Source organism: Fopius arisanus, unplaced genomic scaffold (genome assembly GCF_000806365.1).
Source record: "Fopius arisanus strain USDA-PBARC FA_bdor unplaced genomic scaffold, ASM80636v1 scaffold00018, whole genome shotgun sequence".
NCBI lineage: Eukaryota > Metazoa > Arthropoda > Insecta > Hymenoptera > Braconidae > Fopius > Fopius arisanus.
Genome location: NW_011887757.1, coordinates 278,945 through 305,703, shown reverse-complemented (window position 1 = coordinate 305,703; position 26,759 = coordinate 278,945). Strand labels below are relative to the sequence as shown.

The following is a 26,759-nucleotide window of genomic DNA, read 5'->3' as shown; positions in this document are numbered from 1 at the left end:
CCCAAGCCAATCTGACAGTCGTTGCACTATAGTCTAATCAAGCATTCGAGTAAAGAGAGAATAAAAGGACTGAAAAAATAATAAAGAGAGTAAAACCCAGTGGTTTTTACATCAGTGATATGTAGTTATGGACGCACTGGGGATATTATAACTTAGAATTACTCCCACTCCACCGAATTTGCACTCATATCTTTGGTCCCCACCTCTGGAAACCGAGACTTAAATTTCTCCAGTACGATAGTATATGTTTACATGTGCCCAGAGCATTACTTCACTCATTGCGTGTGTACGTCTGGTAAAATGAAACGACTCTGTGCATTTATTTCAGTTTCTATGGTGTGCAATTGAGGTATTGGTGTACATTCCCAAGGCTTTACATGATCAGTGGTAGAACAGGAAGTCCAGCAATCATCATTCAATTCCATAAAAATTCATCAACTGCGGGAGCGTCTGTCCCTAGCTCAACACTTATCGATTAATTTCTCTTGATAATTGTTTATTAAAATCATGATCATCTCTAATTGCTGATCAGTAATCAATCGGTTGTGATAGTGAATAGTCGTGTGGATCATGGTGAAAATGAAAGGAGTGGAGATAATAATTCGTGAGCAACGGTAAAATGTGCGAGCAATTAGTCGGATAATTGGATTTTCATTGCGGATAAATCTCAGTGCACCGTCGGGTTACGGTCACTTAGGTTAAGCTGTTGTATGCGTTGTTTACACGCCCCTGTCTGATTTGTCATGCACAGGAGGCACACGTTAGACACGAGCTTCAGGATTGATGGAATCAGTTGATTCCACAAATTGAGTTTTTTCGTGATTTGTGAGGATTTGGGTGGAGAGGGCTGATTTTTTTTTATTGTGAGCAACTGTTCAGGCATTTATCAGGGAATAATGATGAGTACGTGGACTGAGAGGATGCACAGGAGGGCTGCTACCCTTGGAAATGTTGTGACGAGTTGTGGACACCCCAGCTCGGTTCCACCATATCCAAGAAGACTCGACAAGTTCGTGATTTTTTTTTAAGTTTATAATGATTTTTTTTTAATGCAATCTATTATTTATCCAGTCTTCAACGATTATTTTTTTTTTCTGTTACAGAGTTAAATTTGGGGTTCCACTTGATGAAGTCTGCAAGAACGATATTCCAGGCCCATTACTGGTACTTACAGAATTATTTAATTATTATAACTTTATAATAAAATTAGAATATTCACTCTGCGGGTGTCTATTCATTTTTACTCATAAGTAATTTTTTCGTTTTTTGATGGAAGGAATTCAGAGGGTGCTGGATTTTTTTCAAGCAATGAAATGATTTTTTATTAATTTTGATTGCCCGATATTTTTAGGTTCTCATTTTGAAACTGAATAAAGAGGCACCACAGCGAAAGGACGTGTTCCGAGCCCCAGGTCATCAGGGCAACATGAAAAAATTGATACATTTCCTTCAAACCGGACGACTAGTTAACATCGACAACTTCAGTGTCTACACAATTGCTAGTGTACTGAAGAAATTCCTGCGTAAAATACCTGGTGGCGTCTTCGGTCGCGAGGGTGAACAGCAATTGTTTACAGTAATTCAACTAGACAGTGTCGAGCAACAAAGGGACCAGATCCATAGGTAAATTTATTTTAAAAAATCTTCAAACGAAATTGGAATAGTAATTCGATCTTTAATAATAATGTATCGATTTTTTGGTTCTAGATTAATCACTTCATTGCCAATTTACACTCAACGTCTCCTGGTGTTACTATTCGGGACGTTTAGGGTAGTTGCAGTTAATAGTGACAGGGCGAGGACTGGAATGTCGAGTGAAGCACTAGGTGTTTCTGTAGCTCCATCGTTTTTCCAGAGTTGCGTGAGCGATGGAAAAACAGCGAAAATGGAAGATGTCCTGAGGTTCAAGGTAAAATTCAGACAAATAAAAAAATTTGGTCATAAAAACAAAATTCAGGAATGAAAAGAAACATTTCGTCAATTCTACTCGGAAATCTGGCATAAACTCAGACTCAAAAAATCTAATCTGCTCAGAACAGAACGTCAGATTGATTTTCCAGTTGAATTGCGATTTATTATTTCGCTACTGAACTCGTGTTTAGAGAATAACAAAATTTTGCACTTACAACACAATTGGCTGTCGAGCGCTGAACAAATACTCATCATCACATTCATTAAATCACTGAATTATTCTCTGTATATTATTAACAAATCCGGAGGAACCATTAATCACGATTTATACTGATAAATTCATTACTAAACATTGAGAGAAATCTTAATCCGTTGAAATCTCAATTGTTGAGTTAATGCATTTGTTAGAAAGTTTATGAATTAATAGAACTTGCAGTGGGTATTAACAGTCGGATCTTACTTTCTGGGGAATCTCGATAAATGAAAAAACTAGTGGAGCAATTCCTCAAGCCTTTTTTCTCATAGAGAATGTGATAATCTCCTCTTGGAGAGTCGAATAATTGTTAAAATGTCAATCTATTTTGTCACCCGCACAAATCATTAACCGAAAAAAGCATGTGCTTATCAATCTCGATGTTATCACATCTCTGAATATTCTGTGTTTGCCTACTGTCACTGCCAGGCGGAAGTATCCGTAAGTTTTCAACTCCTATCATCATCAATCTCACGGAAATGCTATGAAAATAGCGAGAACAATATCATAATCCATGCGCTAATTGAACAGATAAAGAAACTGCATGGCTTCATAGTTTCGCTTTCTTTTACGTAATTTAGATTTCTCAGTTTTTCTCATGAAACGCTAAGAATTTTCACTTTTTGCTTCCGAATGAAAGTCTTCGCTGGTTGAAAATTAAATAATAATAAATACAGCAACATTCAGAATTTCTTTATGAATATTAAAACCAATTTGAATTTCAAGGATTCAAAGGAAAGAATTCATTCTGAAGTAAAAGGCTCATTTATTATCAAGGAGTAAATATATTTATTCCCAGATATTCAGTGTTCTATATATTGAAATTTCATTCAACTCAGGTTGCAACTCGAGTTATGAAATTTATGATCGATAATTTCGGGGTGTCGAATCTGTTTGGACGGGAGAACTATGAATTCTACGCGAGAATTACCGGACGAATTCTGAAGGTCGATGAGGATTGGATATTTAGCTTCCGATACCCTCCGGATTCTCTTGTATCAAGTAAGTACAAAAAAAGGTGATTAATTAATAATAATTTCCGACTACAGCTCGTCCTGGTCAAATGATTCCTGAAATTTATTCTCATGTTCTTAAAAATCCTTTGCAATGAATACATTCTACTTCCAGGACAATTATCGCTGGAAGCAGAAAAAACATGGCTGCAGTACGAGTGTGAGCGATGGGGACTGAAATTCAATTTAGAATGTAAGTACTGGATATCTGATTGGAGGTCATCAAGTGGTTGAGTCGTTTCTTGACAAAATAGTAACTGAAAAAAATGACTAGAAGTAATCGATCAAATTACGAGAGTTCACTGCCGACTGACTCAATCGTTAATTAATCAATTACTTATCCCTCATTCGAAAAACCTGTGGACTGAAAATTCTTGCGATTGTTCTCCTAAAAGCTGTCATTTATTTTGTTTTCCTCAGCGATGTCACATCAGGAGGAATCCCAATCGACCCCCGCCCTCATCCACGTTCCAGAGACTATAGAACTGACGTCATCCCTAGGAATGATTCCAGAAAACACTCTTCTGGAGAGTTATACAAGGTTGTCAGTGAGCCTCGAGGAGAACGGCCTCTTTCAGGTAATAAAATTCTTGGAGAATACCCAGTGGGAACAAACAAACTCCATGAGCTGCATAATCTGTTGTTGTATTTTTAAAGGAAGCATTCTGCTTTGTAAAATGGAAAACAGTTATGATAATTGCAAACAACTGAGGAATTCCAAATAGAATGCCACAACGGAACGACAATTTCTCCTCAAGCTATTGAAAAATATATATTTATCTCAGGATGTAAAAAAAAAATGGAATTTAAGAATGAATTCGGGAAAATTGTTCCCTTGTTTTATTCTTGAGAGAAATATTTTTTTGTAACACTTTTCGATGATTCTTGGTGTCTAGACTACCGTTCGACGGTTTCCGAAAGATTAAAAATGCCAATGCCCCAGGGCGGACTCGAACCCACGATGTTCGAAGTTTCGTCGTCCGTCGAGCGATTTAACCAATTCGGCCAAAAAAGTATTGGCGAATTTAATCTATCAGAAACCGAGTGATCAATCACTGGAATTGAATTCCAAAAATAAATAAAAAAAACTTGAATTTCAGGCGTCGAGCAGATCATCGAGCAACGGGAGTCATCATTCACGCCATGGAGACATAATGACACTGGACGAACTGAGGGCAGTAAATCGTTATGCTGAGAGCACAAAGAGTCTCAGTTATCTGCCACAGGTAAAAATTGGCGAAGTTTAACGATCATCCCAACAAGAATAACAAACGAGTCCATGACATATTGGGAGACCACCGTTTTACGACAGAAGATATTCATAACGATTCCAAATTCCCGACTGAATTACGATAACATAGAGTTCAAATTGAATAGATCATGTGAGAAAAGAAAAATTGAAATAAGAAGAAACCGATGTCTTATGACGATTCTGAGACCTCAACACGACACTATCATCGATCTGCATTCCAAACAGTATAACAATATCATTTGAAATCGAATCACGATGATATTACATAAACAAGACTGCATTTTTCCAATGAATGCGATTTATTGTTTTGTTACCTCATTCATTGTAGTGTTAATTGATCTGTATCCGTTCGATTTTTTGTCGATTATTTTCCTCTTGAATTTATGTATTATTTATGAATTAGTACCGATTACTCTCATCCGCATGAAACCATTTTATATATTTTTTTTCTCTGTGAATCCATGTACTGTATTCATATTGCTAATCACCAGATATTATTTCGTTACTCATAAGGTGCCCTAAATAAATCGATTGATTCCCTTGCCGTCATCATTTATTGTTCATCTGCTCATTGATTAATCGTTCTAAGAGGTGAATTTTTGCGATGGATTCAAGGTGCACGAGAGGCAAACTGCACGAATGCGCACGAGATCTGAGTGGTTTTTGACACCTGTTGGGGAGAGATTAGCTGGTACCGATAGCGATCCAACAGCTATACACATTCTTAGGGGATCCAATCGTTCGTCGTCGGGGAATATCGGTAAGAAAATTATAAAGGGGAAGGGATTCATTGATTTCAGTGATATTTCCCGTTAATGTATAGTAGATTCACCCGGTTCCTCTCCTTCCTCCCCTTCCTCCCTTTCTTCCTCTTCCTCCCATTCCACCCCCTCCTCTCCTTCCTCCCATTCCACCCCTTCCTCCCATTCCACCCCCTCCTCCATATTACAGCAAAATTTCGCTCAAATCGATCGTGCCTACTCCTCTGTGTTTTGCTTATTTCCTGAAAATTTGTGTTGGCGATAGAAAAATATTTGAATACCCTTTTTTGCTCTTTGCGTTATCCACGACCAACGGCGTGAATGTTACGGTATCTGGTCCCATAAAACATGTGGATATAAACAATGGACGACAAATATGTATGAATGCAATCAAATGGATGGTTAGACCCATGCATGACTGGCAGAGCTGCCAGAGGGCAACTTTTTTTCAAATCGGTTTTTGATTTTGTACAGTCACAGTTAATCGGGTGAAGTCCAGGCGAATAATTGACACTTTTCGAAGAATGCAGTTGATATCTCATTCAAAGCTTTCTATGATATACCCTATTCTGGAAAAATTAATAATTTCTGGAGAAAATCGCCCTCTGGAATTCTTTCTGGCTGGTGAGAACATTGCAACCCTTAATTAATTCGGCTGTCGATGAAAAAATACCAATCGATACGTTCAAATGATTTGAATAAGCACTTGTATCCTTTACACTGCAATCCTCAAGGTCACACGATCCTCGTCCTGTCACAACAATCGTTAAAAGGCGTTGTCTACTTGTTTGTTTACGATTGTAATCTCTCCGGGGTAGATTAATGGGTCGTTACACTTGCGGTCATGGGATTATCTGATGCGTGAATCTACTGTATATTTACCTTTAAGTGCTTTTTGACAAGGCGATTATTAATTTAGATGATCAATCTGCGATCGGACTGAGATATTCGAATTTTAATTGCTACCGCAAATTTAATCTATTTCATGGGATTAATGAAAAAAAACTTTTACTCTCACGCGCGTTATCGTGCTGAAAGTAAAAGTTGAAGAATGAAATTCATAGGAATGCCTTCTCAAGCTTTAATTGCCAATGAAATAATTAGCAACAGGTCTGAGCGCTAGTGCAGAGTCTGTGAAACGTCCGAGTCTTCGTCAAACAGTCTCTCGAGAGAAATCCCGTTTGCATCGAAGTTCGTCTCGTCGGAACAAGGAAAACGGTGCAAAATGTCGAAATGATACGGGAAAATCGCGTTCTCTGGAGGCAATGAAGATGAAGAGAGTCTCCCTTGAGCAGCCAGCGGAGAAAATTCTAAAAAATAACGAGGAACTGTCGAATGAGGTAGATAAAACCGCAGAAATGTCTATTGGCCCCCAGGACTGCACCGAAATGGATGTCCAGACGTTCCACGTCACTCTCACCTATAAACCCCGTATATGAAAGAAACAATAGGATTAACAAATTAATTAACTCAAAATAAACTAACCCAAGGTATCAAAAAGACACTTAGCTATGCCAAATTTCAAAAATATAAGTAGACGAATAGTTATCCTAATTAATTACCAAAAATCCTAGCGATTGGATTAGGGAAATTATTCACTCCTGTCCTAAAAATAGATAAGCCAACAATTAAAATATTCTGGGACTATGAAATTTAAAAGATGTTCTACAGAAAAGTCTCTGGATGTTTTTCAATAATTACCAAAGAAATTTATTATGGAATTCTAATGATTTTCGATAACAATTAAATCATTTTTTTGCGGAATAGTCTGTTAATTTCTGTTGTCTTGTCTATTTTTACGACTGAGTTTGATATTAAACGCGAGAGAAAACAAATTCCTTTGAATTAACGAATGAAGGAGAAGGAATAAAACATCGCCTGCTTCGATTCCCTCCAGATACCATGACGATATCATAATATCAGTCTCAGGACTGGTAAAAAATTTTTTTTCGCATCGCTTAAACCATTGATGTATCGACGAAATAAATATGTAAACGAAACAGCTCCAATGATATATAATGGGAGACGACGTTAATGTAATTGTTCATTAATCCGTAAATGTTCACTGTGTGTGTCAAATAATCGTCGATTTTTTTAATTGTCCGGTGTTGATCCGGTTGGACTCTTGGAAAAATTAGGCAGATATGCTCATTCCAAAAAAATTAATGTTTACGATTTTTTTTTTATTATTTTGAAAATATCCTATAACAAAGGATTGAAAATCGAATCTCTGCGAATATTTCTAGAACCAATAGGTTTAAGATCGATAAATGAAAAATATCAAAACATTTTTATCGTCAATAATTTTTTAAATATTTTGATAAAGCCTTCAAAAGTAAATTATTATTTTTAATAAATTCATGACAAGGTGAATTATTCATTGAGGGGAATTTATTTAGCTGATTTTATGAGCTAATCGCCTTTTTTAAATATTTGCGGAATATTTATAAATTTTGCATTAATATTGTCATTTTTTATTAATTTAATACAGATTCGTGAAACTCGCATCATTCCAAATGCATTTTTATTCTTCCACTAGTCGTATTTCACTTGTGATTATTATTTAATCAAATGATAAACCCCGTAATATCGGTTTATATTTTTTTAAGCACTCGAATCGTTTTTTCACTCAAAACTAATAATTCTAGTAAATAAATAATTTCAAACGAGTATTAATCGCAAAATAGTTGTTAATCTTCATATTTTATTTATTGTATCATTTCTCCGTTATCACATCTGACGCTAAAATGTGAGAATAATTTGTTCACGACAACAATTTTTATACATAAATATACAATATATACATTTATTATTTAAAAAAATTTTGCATAAATAGGATTGAGTTTCTTCATTGCAATTGCATATTAAAGTTCATTTGATCATAGAATGAAAGACGTAGGAGATTAATATAAAAGGGAATAATGAATTTTCATTACAATATTTAATAGCCATTGTATTACGACTAATGTATGCTTGCGAAATTTAATAAGTGTTAGACAGTAAATAATGTATGAAAAATTGTGAGTACGTAATCAAGAGATATTTATAAATATTTCAACTTTTATACTTTTCATTGACGTATAACAATTACATTTATCTGCACAATTGGTTTTCACGTACGCTGAGCCAAACAAATTACTGGTTTATAATTCATCAATTAAATACGAACGGTAATTTCAGTATCTAAAATGGATGCTGCACCTATTTTCCTTTTAGAGAGTGATATTTTAACCGAATATTTTTCATTCTATCCGTAATTACTGCATTTTTTTATTCCCACAGTGTTCTTTTTTCTTATTATTTGCACCAAAGAGTTTTCTTCCGATAAATATTATGATATTCTTTTTATTCCAGTGGAAAATTAATTAAATGAATTAATCGTGTTACCGTTAATTAGTGCAAAATCACTATTGATTGTTTTCTTTGATGGTCTGTCAATTTTTTATTTATTTTCATTGACATTTTTGTAGGATAATTTTTTTTCTGCGGCGATTGAAAAAATCTTTCGTGATTACTCAATTATCCCTGTCAATTACCGACTCTCAATGAATGATTGAAGAATAAATTCGATCCACAAAGTTCGATATTCTGTTCAGAGCGGATTTTACTGGTATTATTATAATGTGAATTATAATGTGAACAAGTTTTCTAAGAATAATAGGGCAGAACAAAATAAAAATGAGTGTGTGATTTTTTTTTGTTGAGTTAACTTCAAGACTGGTTTCAGGACCATAATTACTGAAATAATTCATGTACCAATTCGTTTTATTTTCTATGATTAATTGATAAATAGATGATTTTTTAATGATTTAAGAGAGAGAGACAATATCTAGCAGTTTCATTTATTTCATAAACTTCATCGAAGTGTTTTGTGGTCCAAAAAAATGCCAAAGTTACAAATGGATAAAAGATTAGTCGAAACGCCACCTTTAGGGATGATAATCCCATTTATTTATACAGAATTGATGAAATATTCAACTTCACTTGCTCTACGTTTATTACTATTTACAATACGAATTTATTACTTTCTTGTAATGAATTAATAGGAATGTACAAGGGACACAAATCAATTTTGCATTTAAAGTAGTTTGGGTGAAATTTTGTTGAGTCAGTGTGTGTAAGGAGATAAATAAATTTTAAAAATCCACAACAATAATCATTTGTGTTCCATCATTTTTTATTGTTAATGGAATAAAATATTAATATCTCGTTTGAATTTTCATTCCTATTCCCATAAAATAGGCATTAATGAATAAAACAAATTAAACAGACAAAATTTTTATATTCCACATGTACTTTTATTTACTCCAATCTCTAATTTTTTATTTCCCATTTTTCAAAATTTATTTATTTGGCAATATAATTTTTACAGCCCTTTAACGGAATTTCAATTTTTTCGTCACTCATTCCGAATTGTTTTGTTTATGGCTCGAAAGACTAGCAGTTCAATTTTTATTAACAATTCAATTTTTAAATCCGTTGTACTCCATAAATTATTGGAGATGCAGAAAAAAAAATTGAATTATGATTTGTTGATGTAGCTATTAAATATGCTAGTAACAAAAATTGAAAATGTGAAATTTTTAATAATAATAATGGGATATGCAAGATTATAGAGAAATTATAAAGACGCATCTATTCAGAAGTCTATTTAGATTCCGATGAATTCTGCGAATCTTTATCTCGAGCCTTCCACAAATTCACCAGTAAATAAATCACGACATTCCCTTTACTTTCATTAAACGTGCCCCTCTTTATAGCTCCAATCTCGCTGACTCGTCAAAACAAAAAGTCAAGACTCCAGACGTAGTCCACCGACTCGACAGTCAACGCGAAACTTCACGTTAAAAAAAATCGCCGATGTGACACCGAGGCCATTGAATTTCGGCAATAGTATCTCTTCATTGAGTTTATTCCGAAGGTCTTCTGAGATTTTGATAATTAGTGATAAATTCGGAAGACACTAGACACCTCTCAATTGATTCCGAAGAAAAATCGGCAAAAATCGGTAAAAAATCGGCAGAAAATCGGCAAAAAATCGGCGACCGATCGCAATCGTCTGACCAAAAATCAGCTAAAGATGAATTCTTGGACCGTAATTATGTGCCTTCTATCCTGCGGATATGTGTGGAGCGATAAAATCTATCAAGGATCAGGTGAAGAGTCGACCAAAGCCCTGGAGTACGTGGTGGAAGACGAATACAGTTTTCCTGTCATGTCGAGAGATGTGGCCCTCTTGGCAGCGACAATCGAGAGAATCGAAGACGAAATCTGTCGAGATCACGTCAGAATGGTGATCGAGGGCATCCAGAATCTGACAACCTGGGCAGTGAAGTTTTACGATGCATCAGGAAAATTTCCAGAGGGTCTACTCGCGGGTTCGAGTTATCAACTCGGAAATTTCGACGAGTGCCTCCAGATCGGTGACGATGATGGCACACCTCCAGGTCTTTCCGGTATGTATTGCCTAGGGGATGTTGATATTGATGTACCAGAGGACTACGCCAACAGAAAAACTACCATCTGGGAAAAATTCAGGAAGTCCACCAAGAGGTATGATGAATCCATAAAACGATTGCATTGGGGCATATGCGTTCCTGCTGTCTGCACTTCTGCCGATATTCAACAAGTCATTCAGAAGATCCTTGATCTAGCATTCAGTGGCAATCGCGTGGCACTCGATCCTTCAGTTGACGCCAAAAGGTGCTACAAACGTCAAACACACCAGCTCGACACTTTTGATATTCTATATATGTAAGTTATTCCCTCGCTCTTTATTTCTCCATTCGTCACCGATCTGGCCTTCAATTTGTTATCATTGCGCCAATCATCTATTTATTTATCTGATTTTTGTGTAAATTATTTTGCCATTCCCTCTCACCGGATTATTCCATACACCATGTTCCATATTTTCTCCTTGAGACGCAGCATTAATAATTAAATTAATAATAAAATATCCAGTGATTTTATTGGCTCAATCGTTAGTTGAGATTTCCCGAGCCAAAACCGATCCCCAATATTCATCCTTTTTTCGAGATTAATCTGGTATTATCCTCTGGTAATTTTTAATTGATTCGAAAAATATATTCGACAGTGTTAATTGCTACACCAATTCAAATGAAAAAAATTTCCATATTATCCCCCACTCCCCTAATTACATCGAGTGTTATCTCGAAAACTCGGTTCTATACCTGACAGAGCGCTGTACTCTCCAGTGCACCCCCATACAGCCTAATTACATAATTATATCGAGGGTTATCTCCGAGCCTCGGGCCTATACTTGACAGAGTATGTACTCTTCGGTGTATCCCATGCAGTCTAATTACATCGTTACATCGAGAGCTATCTCATTGCCCAAGTTTTACGCACAAGAATTCACTTTACCCTCAACAAGCCCTCCCTACTTTTTAACTGGACCTCCCATAATTTTTATCGAATCTTTATTCTCACTTGCGAATTACTTTTCTCTCCGAGTAAAAATATTGTCCGAGTCGTCATGATAATTTTTTTTTACTCCATTCCCTGCAATAACGATAAAAGAAAGAATAGGGGAAAGATATCAGACCATTTTTTTTTCTTCACCGACTGGGGAATTTTATCTGATCCTCAATTCTCATGAATAATTTTTTACGGGGTTTAATAACAAATTAGATAATTATTCGAAAATTACCTTCCACTGTGGAGCATGCTAATCTATTATTTATTTTATTATACGCAATTGTTATAATTTCGAGACTCGATGCAATTGATTTTTATTTGAACGATCGTTCTCCGAGTATCAAATTGTTTAAATTATTAATTAAATTAATCAGGAGGGAATGGCACTTGAAATTTTTTCTAGACTCAGAAAGCAAATTCATCCCCTTTAATTCCCGAAATTGATTAAAATTCATGCTCCCCCCTTTTTCTTTCCAGCGCAATCATCTCTGGAATCGCTCTGATAATTGCACTAGGTACATTATTCCACATAATGCTCCTGCGACGTAACCGAGAGACAAAAGGAATAATTTCCGAGCTGTTAATATCCTTCTCGCTAATATCAAACATTAAAAAATTATTTGGTCCTCCAAACGACGACGGATTGAACCTAGACTGCATATCAGGGATAAAATTCCTGGCCATGGGATTCATCATAGCTGGACACTGTCTCGTCTTCGTGATCGGTGGACCTGTTTTGAACATCAATTTCTGGTCAGCAGCTGTCACAAAAATCGAGAATGCGGTATTTTTGAATAATCCACTGCTGGTGGATACATTTTTACTACTCAGTGCATTCTTATTCACTCGAATTGTCCTGAAGGTGCTAGACAATCAGAGATCGGTTAACTTTCTCTTCCTGTATATTCTCCGTTACATCAGGTAAGTATTTACGATTGTGTCACTCAACGAGAGAAAGTCAATTTCATACATTAATGACAGTCTCGTCTAGATTGACACCGGCGTATTTGGTGACACTAGGACTCTATGTCACTTGGCTGTCTCGACTCGATTCTGGACCTCTTTGGTATAAAATCATTGACGAGAGGGAAAGGTGTCAAGCATCCTGGTGGATTAATATTCTCTACGTCAATAATTATGTCAACACCGACCAATTGGTTAGTCATTAATTTCATCGATCACAATTCCTTCTCTCCACTCTTCTCCCAGCATGAAAGAGATCGGATTAAATCCAACGATTTTTTTTACTTCGGAGTTCTGTTCTTAAGCTTTCAAATGGAAGAAGAATCATTCGATTTCACTCTGCGGTTTTCGAGTTATTGATTATTGAAGATGTTCCATTTTTCTCAAATATGTGTGTCCGTAATTTATCCTCTGGTAATCGATTAACTTTCAATTTAATTTCAGTGCATGTTCCAGTCCTGGTATTTGTCAGTTGATACACAGCTGTTCATTTTGGCGCCTGCAATTATTTATCCGCTATGGAAGTGGAGGAAAATCGGAGAATTACTTCTAGGTGCTGCTACTTTTATCTCTCTAGCTGTACCTTTTGGTGTAACTTTGTTCGATCGACTAGACCCGACGCTCATGGCGTACAGAGAGTAAATCCTAGTGCTAAATATTTCAGTAATCATTGACAGAAGATGCAGCAAGTTGGTTTATCTCCTGGAAAGGCGAAAGGCTTTCTCCGAAAATGCTTGAGTACTGACACCGATTTCCTGAAGAGATTCTCAGGAAATTCCATTTCTTATAAATATATTCCAAGTCCCACCAGGAGATGAATCGACTCGTTCCAATTCGCCCTTTGAACTCAGAATTATCCATTTCAATTACTGTAATTAATCCATAACCGATTTTCTCTTTATTTTTATTTCAGAGAGATCGAGGACATTTCCACTAATGAATTCTTTCGGAAGAGTTATATTAAGACTCATATGAGAGCTAGTGCGTATTTTTTTGGACTGGCTTACGGATATTTCTTGTATAGAATCCAGACTGCTGATTATAAACTGACAAGGGTGAATTAATCCACTTGATTTTGAATTAAACCCGAATATTGGGATGATCTTCACTAGATTTAAGGCCCATTTTGTGACTGGCCCGCGGTAGTAATGATGATTTTCCAAATCAAAAACGCCCGCCCTGTGGCGGGTATTTAGTTCGGGGATTCCCCCGAGATTATAATGGAAAAATAATTCTATCGAACTTCATTTTTTGCCTGCAGAATTGCGTGAGGATCGGCTGGGTGTTGGCCTCGTTATCATTAATCACTTCGATGTTTTCCATCGGATTGTTTTATGGCCTCCGAAAAGATTACGGTGCGGTAGAGGCAGCTATTTATTCTTCGATGCACCGAGCGCTCTGGAGCTTCGGCACTGGATGGGTTCTTATCGCTTGCATTACAGACAATTCTGGTCTGTAATACCCTAACCTAGAATTTCAGCTACAACTCACAAGCCCCAATTTATGTTAGCTAACTTTTTTAGGACCTATTAGAAATTTATTGAAGTGCCGGATTTTTCATCCACTCAGTCGATTGACTTATTCCGCATATTTGGTGAATGGTCTAGTGGAATTGCACGGAGTTGCCACTACAAGGACACCTCAACATCTAGATAATTTAAGTCTGGTAAAAACTGGATTTATTTATTGCATTGATATATTGTGGAGTTACGGCGTTTTGAATATGAAGATGTGGTAATGAAATCGATAATGATATCTGTTCTTTTTCAGCTCGCCAAAGTGCTCTCCCACCTGATATTAACTTTCATGGGTGCCACAGTTCTTTCCCTCATGTTCGAGGCTCCAATCCTTAGGCTGGAGAAAGTATTCCTACGATCGGTTCTAAAAAATAGTGACAGGCCCAAAACATCCAGAGGGACTATTTCAGAAGAAAGCGTCAGAGATGATAATTGTGAGATTAGATAAACAAAAAGTCCAAGTACAATTGTATAATTTATTACGAATTAAAGTATTCATATATTTGAATAGATATTCCAGAATATCCAGAGCACATGATAGAATGAAAATAATTGAAACGTCTCATGTTCTGTCACTCTCCTGCTCCCAGGCTTCAGTGTCTCTCCTTCTGTGCCTCCCGAATTGATCATCTCCACTGGTCCACTCTACCTGAGGCCCTTCCACGCCATTGGAGGTTGTGCTGATTCCACTGTAATCCTCCGGTTCATTTCCGGACTGTCGCGAATCGATCTCTTCATCCTCCATCTCCATGTCTTCACTGGATCCAGTGATACTTGACCCTGTGACACTGGATCTGCTCCCCTCAAATCTTCCACTCTCCCAGTTTCCAGAGTCCACGTCTTCGACGATCAGCTGGAAAGTCTGATCACTGCGAGAAGATTTGTCCTGATTATCATCAGCACTTTCTTTATTGCTCTGTCCAGCCTCTGATTGTGCCCTAACATCTTTGAATACAAACGCTGCAGGCCCATCCTCCTCTGACCTTGACTTCTGCATCTGCCATGCCTTCTTGAAAGGATGCTCTTGCTCCTGCTCCACAAGCTTTGGTCTCTCTGGTAGCAAATACTCAGGATCTTCTTCACTGGCTTGACTCTTGATAATCGACTCGCGTTTGAATAATTTCCCAGTGGCCACAGGCACTAGCTCTCCCACAACCTCTTCCTTCTGCTCGTAGCTTTCATCCTCAACAGATATCTGTCTTAAATCCATCAGAGTTTTTGTCTTGATGTCGGTCCTGAAGGAGAAATGAATGTCCTGCTTGGCCAGTGAATCGAGACTGCCCCGTCGTTCAGGGATCGGCTCATCCTCGAAGTCGTGAATGTAACGTGACTCTTCCTCGGTGTCTGTGGGTTCCTGCGAAGATGCAACCGATACTCTAGGCCCTTTACTGACAGTCCAAGCCTCCATCACCCTCGTTCCAGTTGGACCCTGCAAAAGCGCTATCTTTCCCTCCGCCGATGATCTCCTGCTGACATCCGTTGACTCCTCCTTCTCGACTTTTGGTTCTTGACGTTCAGCAGACATCATTCTCTCTCTGAACTTTTGTCTCCTTATCCTGAGCTCTTGCTCCCAGTCTTCCTCGTCACTCACGCGTGGCCGTTCCACTGGATATCTCAAGCCTTTCCCCTTGATTTTCTTTGGCTCCTCTTCACTCCCTGACGAAGTCAGACGAATTGGAGTACGTCGAGGTCTTGGGGATCGCCCTCGAACCTCAGGTTTTGAGGGTTTCGGAGGAATTGGAGACTCTGACTCACGATAAAATCCTCGATCTGATCGTCTGGACGTAGAGCGATCTCTTTTCGAGGTTTTATGATCGTGTGAAGTCTTTGGATTAGGATCCGGGGTTTTCCTGAATTGCTGAGGGTCACGGCTTTCTTCTTGTCGACCTGGTGTAAGTTCACGAGCCCTCGTGTCAGGGTCGACGTAAAGGGTTCTTTGGGTGCTGCTACTTCTTCTTCTTTCCACTGACTCTTTCGTCCCCCAGGGCCTGTACCCATCGTCATCTCTGGAGTTTCGTCTGACGAAGAGCTTCTGCTTTCCGTTTGGCTTCCGAGACCTCCAGCGGAGATCCTCCTCTCCTGAATAGTCCCCCTCAATTTGCTTTCTCTTCCACGACGCATTCTCCTCGTACTCTTGAGGCTCCGGTGTTTTCGATGGCTTTCTAACGCATGTCTTCAAGGTTTTTGACTCCGCAGCTTGCGCTGTTGTCAATTGAGACGTGTCTGTGCTCTCCATCAAAACGTTCTTTATTTCTTGAGTTGGAATGTCCAAGAATAACGTAAGAAGTACTGATACGAAGATTACTGTAAGAATTTCGTATGGATCCACCTGGAAGTCAAATATTTATTTGAGAAATGGAGAATTCCATTATCAATTCCTTCACGACTCAGAATCATGAGTTGTTCATGTGAAAAGAATCGTTTTGAGAATCGAATTGAATATTTTTGATTCACTTACAATTTTGAGAAGGTGGAATTCAGAGGAGTATCTTGTGGTTGCCACGTTGTAGAAAAATACAGCGAATTGTGTGAGGTAGACTGAGTAAGAGATTCTTGAGAACAGAACGAGCCAATAGTTTGATAAGAATTTATTGACGAAACCACCGTGACCAGTGAAACACGCGAAGATTATCCAGCAAATGGCCAGTGCCCAGGAGACTGGTCCTATCACTGCGTAATGAGCTGATTCTTCAACATTGTAGACATAATCTCTTCTGGCTGTCCTCCAAGGGGAAAATAGTGACCAACTCCCTAAAAATGCAGCTGCCATCCATCCAAGAATGACAAAAATCTGGAATTGAGAGGCAGAGCGGAATTTAACGGCTGATTCAAGGAATGAAATGAAATTCTGATCAATTAGTGCGTGTGAAAAAGGGGAAAATAGTAAGTATTCATTACTCTGTAAATTTTGATGTTCTTCCCGGTATATTGCAGAAGAACTCCAAGGCTAACTCCAAATAAATATGGAGTAGCTCGATGAAGAGGCAGAGCGTACGTCAAGTTTGCAGTTTTATACAGATGTTTTGCTCTGTTGAAAGCGGCATCGATAGATTATTTATAATTTCTGGGACGACGAAATTGACAAGTGATACGTGTAAAAGTACACAGGAGAAAATAACTTACGTCATGCCGTGGAAAATAACGAGTGACAGATTATTGTTGGTTGTAACAAAATAGCGCATCGTAGCGGACACTTGGAGGAAGAAAAAAATGAGTAAAATTCCTATTATGGGCTTGACGAGAAGAAAAAATACGAGAGCAGGTGATAGCAGGGAGAGCTGCATGTCTAGGGCCAGCTGATGTGTATGAGTCGCACACTAAAAGTAAAAAAAATCATGTACAAATAATAAATTAAATCGGATAAAAGAGGAGAGTAACGATTTCCGGTATTTTAATTTATTATAATTCTATGGTTTTTTCATAAATTGTTATTCAGTACTGGAAGCAGTTGCTTGAAATATTGTTTTACCATTTCTTCGAAAGGAAAGAAGTTCTGGATGTACAAAAAATTAGTCCACGAATTTTTTTTGCATAAATCAGCATTTGTTGTTATTATGTTGTTCCACTGGGGGCCAGAACCCGTGTGTTCCATGACATACGCATACCAAAAAATGACGACTAAAAGTGATGGTGTCAGTCTGAAAAAAGTTATAATAAAAAATACAAAAAAAAATTGAAGGAATAATTGCAGTAATTATTCACAAATTACAATGTACCTGATTATTCTCGCAATGAATCTGCAGAACCACCGAATTTCTCCTAGTGTTGATGACTCTCGCGCCATGTGGAAGGCACTCAAGACTCCACTCAATAATAAAAATGAATCTGTGTACACCAATGACACCCGTAACACAGAGCTTACAGGATTATTCGCAATCTGCAAGATGAGAATACATCCAGAGAGAAATTTAATTGATCCAAATGTTTATCCCCAGCAAAAAAAAGTATTCCCTAAATAAAATCTGTAATAATATATTCAATATAAATATATATCTCTACTTTTTATACCGAAAGTATAATATGCATTGACTCATTTAATAAAATTAACTTGAACAAGAGATTAATTAGAGTTAATAAAAAATTTGAAGCCCCTAATTAATGATCAAAAATTTATTGACATTTTTTAATTAAAACTGGAGTCGATGTTGGAAAATTGGAAAATTCCGAGGAATTTGTGATTGATATTTCAATAATTTTTCAATTATTATTTATTTTTTATAAACTGACCTCAGTCAAGACTATTCGATTTGTATAAGGCATTCCAACAGTGGGAATCATTTTATGGCCCACGTACAGAGCGATACTAGCTAGAGCTCGAATTCCATGAATACAACTGATTTCTCCTGAGTGCAGAGATATCGGTTTCGTCAGGGATTTCAATGTTCTTCGGAGTGAGAACGACATGATTATCCTCTCCGAATAACTTGCTGAAATAAAAAAAGTCCAATTGAAATGGAATTATCTGAATTGCATATCAAATTTTAATAGATCGAGTGAAATCATTGCCAGACCATCAGCCTGAATCATTCCATTTCCCCAGATTAAAAATAAATACGACACTCTGGCTGATACATTAAAACAGATTCAATAATAAAAATTTTATTCACCTTTCTCTGAAACGACGATATAATCCCGGACTGTAGCAATCAAGACTAAACAGAAGATCATCGCGTAGAAATATCTAGGAAATAAAGGATCATAAAAAATAAAGATTAAAAATGAGATAAAGAAAAATCTGAGACTCCAGCCAATGGTGGTATTGTACTAATTATCAAATAGCATTCCAGAATTGACTAATTAATCTCGTGTAATGTAATATCATTTTTGATAATGAGTCATGAATTGAAGATTGACATACAGTACACCGATTGTTTCTTTGGAGAAGCTAGATGATTTCTCTTGAATGTAGCACATGTTGGGGTTCACGTCGACGATAAATTTGACACCTGATGTTTCATTGATGCGAGCCAATCCAGCCTCAACAGCACTTCTGGCATCACCAGCAGAACAACCTGATGGTATGCAGAGTGCCCAGTTGATGGTCGTGAATTTTGGCACGAAATGCCCACTCTAAGAAAAAAATCAAAGATTAAAATTCAATCTATTATTAGTGTTCAGTCCATCTAATAGACTCTCTGGAGTGGATACAACTCAACAATTCCCTGAATCAATCTGAAACAGGGAAATACTCACGTCTTTCATGCTCCCTCGTAAGAATCCACGACTCTGCATCAGATGAACCGGCACTTTAGTCTCTGGTGTAATTGCTTGGATGTCCACAGATGCTAGACAATATTTACCCTGAATTCTCAAAGTTTGTTTGTCATCTAGTCTGATTTTAGATGATACCCCAAGGCATTGATCGAAATCTCCAAATTGATTGGCATTCCCGCGCAAAAGTCCTGAGGGCATCTTGCCACTCGAGTCCAACACTAGAATGGAAAGCTGAAGACAATTTTTCGCTCAACTCCGGACGAACGAGATGTGAAATATCATTTGGGGATAGAGATCTCGTTTTTATTTCAATGGATTCAGGAGTGCACGGTAATATAGACGCATTTTTATTTTAATTCGGGGAGTAGTAATTAAGACAGGGCTTTCTCGGATTACAAGATGAATCATTTTAATCTACTTCATTTCCTTTATTATTTTCATATTTTTAGTTGTCATTCTGTTCGTCGTGTTATTTTTCCGTAATATTTCTCAATATCATATTAATATTGTTAATTATTCATCTATTTATCTATTTATTTTTAAATAAAATGGTGACAATCTAAAAATTCTTTAATGAGTGTTCATGTTACTTCAGGATTTTCTGTAAATTCTTAGGATATGGAATGCAAACTCACTTTGCAGCGCCCACAATTTCCGGCCCCTCAATTGTCGAAGAAAAATTTTGCCGTGCTGTTGACAGACAGGATCGTCAACGGCTGTGAAATTTGGCATGAAATTTGGTAAATTTAATATCATTTTGTTCAAATCGACGAGGGAAATTGAGCCCCGGTGAAGAGTCTTTGATTGTTCCGGTTTTTTTTCTGGAATACAATAAATACCGAAAATATTAATCCTCCATTGAACTATTCCTGATGAAAACTACTCACTACTAGTTTCAGGCACTTTTTTAACTATTAATTCAGCTCTAGTTTGTTTGTCTCCAATTTTTCCTGTGGAATTCCCCTTCGATTTTTTCTTCTCCTCAATTTTTTTCATCTCTGGCTTCTTCGGGGTTTCCTTTGGCCTCCGCTTATTCTCTTCTATTTTCTTTTTTCCTTTTTCAGACACGACTGATTTCTCTTCCTTCTCCGAAGATATTTTTTCTGGTTTTGATTCTGATTTGGAAATTGGAACTTCTTCTTTCGGTGGTATCAAGGGCTTCGATTCTGTTTTCTCATATTCAGAAGGTGTAGGCGGAGATAATTTGTCATTCCCTTCCTCAATTTTCCGTTCAATCCTCTCAATCTTCGGTTTATCCTTCACCTTTGATGTCTCTTCCTTTTTTATCTCTCTCTCAACAGTCTTAATCGTCACTTCAACAGGTTTAGCTTTTATCTTATCAGCTAATCTGACTTTCTGCAATTTACGGATTGGCTTGTCCTCCTCGATCTCCACCTCCTCAGTTTCATCCTCATCCTCACCTTTCGGACTCTCATCACTCTGATCTTTCTCGGATTTCCTTTTGTCATCAGCTTTGAGGGTTGCCTCGGATTTCTTCAATACCTTGTTTCCATCGCCACGTTTATTAATAGGAATCGTGTCAACATTATCGTCTTCGTCACTGGCCGATTCTTCAACTTCAACTCCACGAAAACTCCATCTCTCTTTTTTAACAGGTTCGTTTTTACCAAGAGATTCACTTCTGCCCTTTCCATATTCATCATCATCATCATTGTCATCAACACTATCAATCGTAACCTCTTCCGTTTCGTCAGAATTATCCTCACCATCTGCATCTTCACCATCAATCATTCTGTACCCATCCTCCAGGTGCTTGACTTTACTTTCTGGAGCAAGTCTTTTGTTGCGAATTCTCGATTGACTCTTCCCCTGCTCATCGAACCTCTGATCATCTTCCTTTGCAGGTGGTTGTCGTGGATCATAACGTTCACGGGTTCCACCACCACTTTCCCCTCGTTTTTTAAGATAACCAGGGGTCACCTGTCCACCATCATCAGGATATTTGCCAGGTCCTGAACATTCGCTGTGCTCAATCGATCCCGTCTGTCCGATATCACGAATTCGAAAGCCATATCCAACGTAAAATAACAGCAAAAATAAAGGCAGGATCATCCACTTGCCCAAGGCGGGCGCAGCCATTCTGAGGTTTCACATTGATACTCCAACACCTGATTATAATTATCTCATAAATTTTGTGGGTGCTATCGTTCGGATTGTGATCGAATCGCTTCGTTCAGGAGTTTTCACTCGAATTTTAATCGCACGGGTCTGTAACGTGTTCAGTAAAAAATGCCAGACTAAGCAAGAGAGCTTTGGCCCCGGCCGTATGCGCCCTGACACGAAATTAGACTATGTGGCATCCTCCCAACCAGCTGAAAGTTTTATTTAGAATGGAACATTTTAAACTAGCGCTTTTCGTTACTCCCTCTCTTGTTGAATTTTTATCACCTCTCCAGTGGTTTCGAGTGGTCACTGTGCACCATGGAGATTGCGCGGGGTTCAGTCCGAGTAGAGAATTCATACGGAATCATTAAGATATTCATTGGAAAATTATTTTTTTAAAAGGATTTATTCGCATTTTGCATATCAGAATTATAATTTTAAAAATCTGAAACTCAACTTTTCATTTTAGAATCTCAAGTTTAAATATCAGAATCTAAACTTTTGATTTTTATCAACAAAAATTAAACTTTATATATCAGAATTTGAACTGTAAAGTCTATACTTTAGATATTATTGATTTAGGGTATGGATGCTATCAAAATGGCGTATAACCAGCAGCCATTTTGATATCTACCGGAGTCGTGCATTGAAAACGACTGGCAGTTTTCATTAAAAGTGTAAAAATCGTATGTCTGGTGTAAATGATTTATTCAACGTTCTCACACTTCCAGAGCAACCGAAGAATCTCCGTTCTGGATCTTCAAAAATATTGACACACCTCCATAATTATTCTGTCTATTCTTCTCTACAAAATTACGAACTTTTCAATTTCTTGGACTTGGAAGAATCGCTTTCGCTCGAACCGAAACGATTTCGAAAATGACTGATGACAACACGCAGAAGCCATCGACACAGATGATATATAATCAAAAGAATAGTGACGAAGAAAATATAAATATCAATCATGTGGTATTTGTACCAAGGAAGTCTCGGCGATTGGAGGTAAGGAGCGCCTTTATGTTTTATCACATATTCGCACCACCAAACGGCTTCCTCCAGCGGATGATGCATTCTGTGGCTAAATAAGGCCCAGAGTTTTTTCATATTCTCCTTGTACCTAAAATAAATGAAAAAAAATGATAAGACAATCGATAAGACTGCCTGCATCACAAATAATTATTACACTAAGAAAAAATTTAATTAATCAGGATATCGCGATGCGAGAAAAATCGCAGGATTAATTCCTTCAGACTTAATGAATCCTTGATTAATTGAAACATCATGTTCTCTTACTTCGGATTTAATATGAGTTGATAGATTTTTTCTCTGAACTCCTTTCTAGTCATCGTATATAAATCCACTGATTCGGCGACTCCTTTTCGCTTCAGCGCCTCAACGTTAAAGGCTTGATCGAAAATTATGGGAATCCCCAGGAGTGGAACACTATTTTCAATGGCTTCTTCAGTACTCTGCAGTCCTCCTTGATAAATAAATAATTTGATGTTGGGGTGGGCTGCAAAAAACAAATCAAAGGGTTCTAGCTAAATCCTGAAAATTCAGTCACTTCTAGACGAATATTTATGTCAAATAAATATTTTTATACAATTTTCATGAATTTTGGTGAAGAGAAATCGTTTTGGAGGAATGGATTTTATTAAATTGATGTGAATACCTAATACTGCAAATTGGGGAATCCATTTGTGAATTATTACGTTCTTTGGATGATGGATAAGTGAATCGGCATCGAATTTCCAGAGGACTTTGTACGGAAGTTCCGCGAAGACACTGACGATCTGTTCTATCATTTCCGGTCCGAGATCGGTACTGTTGATATTGGAACCCAGGCTGAAGTATATGAACCCCTCGTTGGCGTCATCTAGGATTGACTTCAATGGCTCAGGTAGAGTTTTGTTCATTACTCCCATCCTGAGTCCCGCAATTTGCACGACATTAGGTGTCATGGGGCGCGGATAATGCAGGAGGGGATGGGTATTCTGGAGCAACAAGGTGATACCTTGTCTGAGCTCGTCTATCGATGGAACGTTATCACCAAAATGTTTTCTGAGAACCTTTTCTTGGGCCCGCACTGCTACGTAGTAGAAGCCGTGCCACTGGCGAATCACTTGGATCAGATTCGCAATTCTCTCCCAGAAATTCATTTTATCAGTGAACCCCAACATCACATCCGGAAAAGATGACGGAAGTGTGGGAGTACCTGTGGTAATACTTTTATCAATTAGATTTAATATCCCATTTCCAATGCAGTGTCATCAGATTATGGCTGAGGTATAAACTAGAATTGAATTTTCAATTCCATAAGGAAGACGAAGAGAAGAATAAATATAAAAAATTTTTATAGATATCAATAATTGAGAGAGTTATGATCAGCCACAATTATTTTGCTTCAGCCAAACTTGAAGCTATCAAATTCATTCCTGAGTGAAGCTCTCGACTTTTACATAATCCTTTTATTTACCTGATTCAAAAAGATTGAATGCATATGCTGGACCTGTAGAGACAATAATCAGTGGTGTCTTCAGTAAATGAGAGAGGTAATAAAGCGAGTCAGTGTGAGCTGTTGCGGAGATTAAAAGATCAAATTTTTTAGTGGAATTCGGTGATATGTACTCTTTCAGGTGCTCATTCGACCATATCTCGTCGGCGAGGATCGCTGTTAGATCCATCAACATCGGAAAATGGAACATCGTTCCTTTCTTTCCACTTTGTACATAATTCAGATTTCCCCGGAATATATTAGAGAGATGACTCAATGAGTGCTCTGTGTAGTTTGGTATATGTTTGTTCATCGGTTTTGGTGTGAAAACCGTCATCTGGTGTCCGCGTTTGGCCAGGGCAACGGTCAGCTGATTGTGCACCACCTGAAAAAAAAGTTTTTTATTATTCAAATGATTTTATTCTTCAATGCTCCATCCCCTTGTCATCTACAAAATAATCCTCAGAAAAATTGTTCGATCGAATTCATTTTTTTTTTATTTCTTTTTATTTATATTCCCTTTTCCTATTGCCATAGTTCATGGTTTGATAGACACCTCTTCGTCTTTAGCATCTTCTACTATCCTCTCATTATTTTTCCGACAATCGAATTCAATTTACGAATAACGTGGAATGAGTTGTCATTCATGTGTCGGAAACGATTCTCAATGCGGGGAATGTGTGACGATGAATAATTCACAGGGTCAAACTTGAAAAATAGGAAGCATTTATCTTAAAAATGATATATTCAATCATGATTAATTATGCGTGGCACTGACAACAGTGAGGCCGAGTAAAAAATTGATAATATGCATGACCAGAATAAACAGTTAAATAATCGTGTGTTAATTGAATAATTCCTGAGTACTTAATATATAGATCAATTTTTATTTAAACATAGATAAATGTCTGAAGTTGTGAATGGAAAAATTTCAATTCATCCGTTGTGTAGAAAATATAAACACATGCACCGAATTTCTTCATCTCGAGTTCGTTAGTCTTACTTTCGGCAATTTGAAGGACACGGCCAGTTTTCGGTAGATTCACTTTGTCATTTTCGGGTGAGTGACAGTTTCCAATACAGTACCGGAAACTCTCGAGTTTCTAAACGTCAGCTTCCAAGCCATAATCACACTTATCCAACGGAATAATGACAAAGTACCAGTTTGGAGGACTACCGGAAACTACCGAATGGCGATGTGGTACATCCAAGACGATTACAGGAATCCTGAACTGTCAAAAGATTGCTATTCGATCGATGTCAGATCTCTTTCAAATCCCATCGAGTGAATTCAGTATTTTATTTATTATCCGAATTTATTGATGGAACAGAAATATCTACGAATATCTAAACTCTTCCTGGAGTGACGAATCAACGTTTTACGAATTTAGTAATTGATCATTAGCGATTTTAGTGGAGTTTTTACATAAATTTCACGATAATTACCGGTCTCTTATCATTTTAAATGTCCAATATCGCACTGTATATTGATTAATAGTCATGTGATATGCTGAAAAATCACTGCAGCCTCGCGGAATATTCACTGCGCAGAGCAATAAAATTTACTTCTCGGCCGTAATGGCCTCCCGCGCTATCTTGACCTCTAGATGTCACTGGTGGATCCCTTGACATTTAATTACCAGATATTAATTTATTAACCCGGAGAGAAAGCTGGTAAAATTGCCAGACGGTCATAAAATTAATAAAAATATATAATAACAACTCATTATTATATTATTATTAATAATAAATATTATTAATAGAGAAAAACAAAAGTTGTAGTACGCGAATTACTGAAGGTGGAATTCCCGTCTTTCTGTGGTGTTTCCAATTCGTTAAATATTGATTGTTGTCAGATTTCACGGCTTAGGAATTCTCTCCAGGAATATTGTACATTTGCATCAAAGTAATAATTTATATTTGCTACTACAATTTTAAACATAGGGAGTAAAAGGTGCAGTGGATTGGGTTGAAGGACGAGTGCCATTCAAAATTAATTAACCACTTACCTGATGACTATAAGCTGGCCATGGATAAATCGCTAGAATATTTGCAGCATCTGCTTTAAAAATGGAGATTAAAACACCGAGAATGAGAGGTGTTGCAAGGAACATGATACCGATCGATCCTGCACTCGCGGACTGTCAAAGATTGTATGAAAGTAATACCAGAATAAATGATCTCATTACCATGAATTCGAAGTGATAATCACCACCGACGTTATCAATATGACTCACTAAAATCCTCAATTACGATAAAACTGGTATTTATAATAAGATGAATAATTATTATAGCGCAATGTCTTGCAGATAACGGAGAAATCCACTTCTGCCGATTTCAATGAATGAACTAGTAGTGCATCATAAAATTGTGTTCATAATTTCGTGCAGATGATTTTCAAAAATTTCTGTTAAAAATTCGTACAAGAATAGTTTTAAAAATTGCTGGAGTGTGCAGCAGGTGTGGATCATTGCGATCTAACCTTAAATATTACGGTTCAGTCCAGTAAAATTGACTGGAAGTGCCGTGAAAAATGAATGGCTGATACGAAAAAAAAAAAAAAAATGAAGAGTCCATTATTAAATCCGCTGCTTCCACGAATATTTTAGCTTTTTATAATTTTATTAGTGACTCTGCGATTTTATGAAACTCAAAAAAAAAAAAATCAATTTCGAAAATATCGCCGATCTCCTCCGATTGTGTGATTAGTATTTCTGAGGAATACAGGGATTTTATGGATATGAAAAATTCTATAAAATAGAAGCCATTGGCATTTGAGAAGTTTGTCCGCTACTCCGATGACACTGAGCACCAGGATA

The 26,759-nt window shown here is 37.2% G+C and overlaps 4 protein-coding genes across 4 annotated transcripts; 2 read left to right on the top strand and 2 right to left on the bottom strand.

Moving 5' to 3' along the window:
- Nucleotides 1-7,512, top strand: RhoGAP71E (Rho GTPase activating protein at 71E). Its single transcript, XM_011300498.1, has 10 exons — nucleotides 1-1,009; nucleotides 1,104-1,164; nucleotides 1,352-1,623; nucleotides 1,708-1,909; nucleotides 3,004-3,166; nucleotides 3,293-3,370; nucleotides 3,598-3,755; nucleotides 4,278-4,403; nucleotides 5,045-5,189; nucleotides 6,295-7,512. Exons 1-10 carry the CDS (start codon nucleotides 897-899, stop codon nucleotides 6,627-6,629), a joined length of 1,653 nt encoding a protein of 550 aa, XP_011298800.1. The 5' UTR covers nucleotides 1-896; the 3' UTR covers nucleotides 6,630-7,512.
- A 2,640-nt stretch (nucleotides 7,513-10,152) lies between these two features.
- On the top strand, nucleotides 10,153-14,638 carry LOC105263959 (nose resistant to fluoxetine protein 6). The gene is made up of 8 exons (XM_011300496.1): nucleotides 10,153-10,944; nucleotides 12,106-12,549; nucleotides 12,620-12,785; nucleotides 13,036-13,229; nucleotides 13,505-13,646; nucleotides 13,853-14,042; nucleotides 14,115-14,257; nucleotides 14,362-14,638. The coding sequence occupies exons 1-8, from the start codon at nucleotides 10,271-10,273 to the stop codon at nucleotides 14,554-14,556; spliced, it is 2,148 nt and encodes a 715-aa protein (XP_011298798.1). The 5' UTR covers nucleotides 10,153-10,270; the 3' UTR covers nucleotides 14,557-14,638.
- Nucleotides 14,565-21,615, bottom strand: LOC105263960 (uncharacterized). Its single transcript, XM_011300497.1, has 12 exons — nucleotides 20,210-21,615; nucleotides 19,958-20,143; nucleotides 19,302-19,540; nucleotides 18,967-19,178; nucleotides 18,716-18,789; nucleotides 18,336-18,535; nucleotides 17,825-17,985; nucleotides 17,578-17,746; nucleotides 17,232-17,425; nucleotides 17,007-17,136; nucleotides 16,567-16,899; nucleotides 14,565-16,437 (listed from the first exon to the last, which is right to left on the bottom strand). Exons 1-12 carry the CDS (start codon nucleotides 21,420-21,422, stop codon nucleotides 14,671-14,673), a joined length of 4,878 nt encoding a protein of 1,625 aa, XP_011298799.1. The 5' UTR covers nucleotides 21,423-21,615; the 3' UTR covers nucleotides 14,565-14,670.
- A 522-nt stretch (nucleotides 21,616-22,137) lies between these two features.
- On the bottom strand, nucleotides 22,138-26,116 carry LOC105263958 (UDP-glucuronosyltransferase 2B31). The gene is made up of 5 exons (XM_011300495.1): nucleotides 25,950-26,116; nucleotides 23,923-24,325; nucleotides 23,119-23,661; nucleotides 22,740-22,959; nucleotides 22,138-22,563 (listed from the first exon to the last, which is right to left on the bottom strand). Exons 1-5 carry the CDS (start codon nucleotides 26,052-26,054, stop codon nucleotides 22,260-22,262), a joined length of 1,575 nt encoding a protein of 524 aa, XP_011298797.1. The 5' UTR covers nucleotides 26,055-26,116; the 3' UTR covers nucleotides 22,138-22,259.
- Nucleotides 26,117-26,759: the final 643 nt, after the last annotated feature.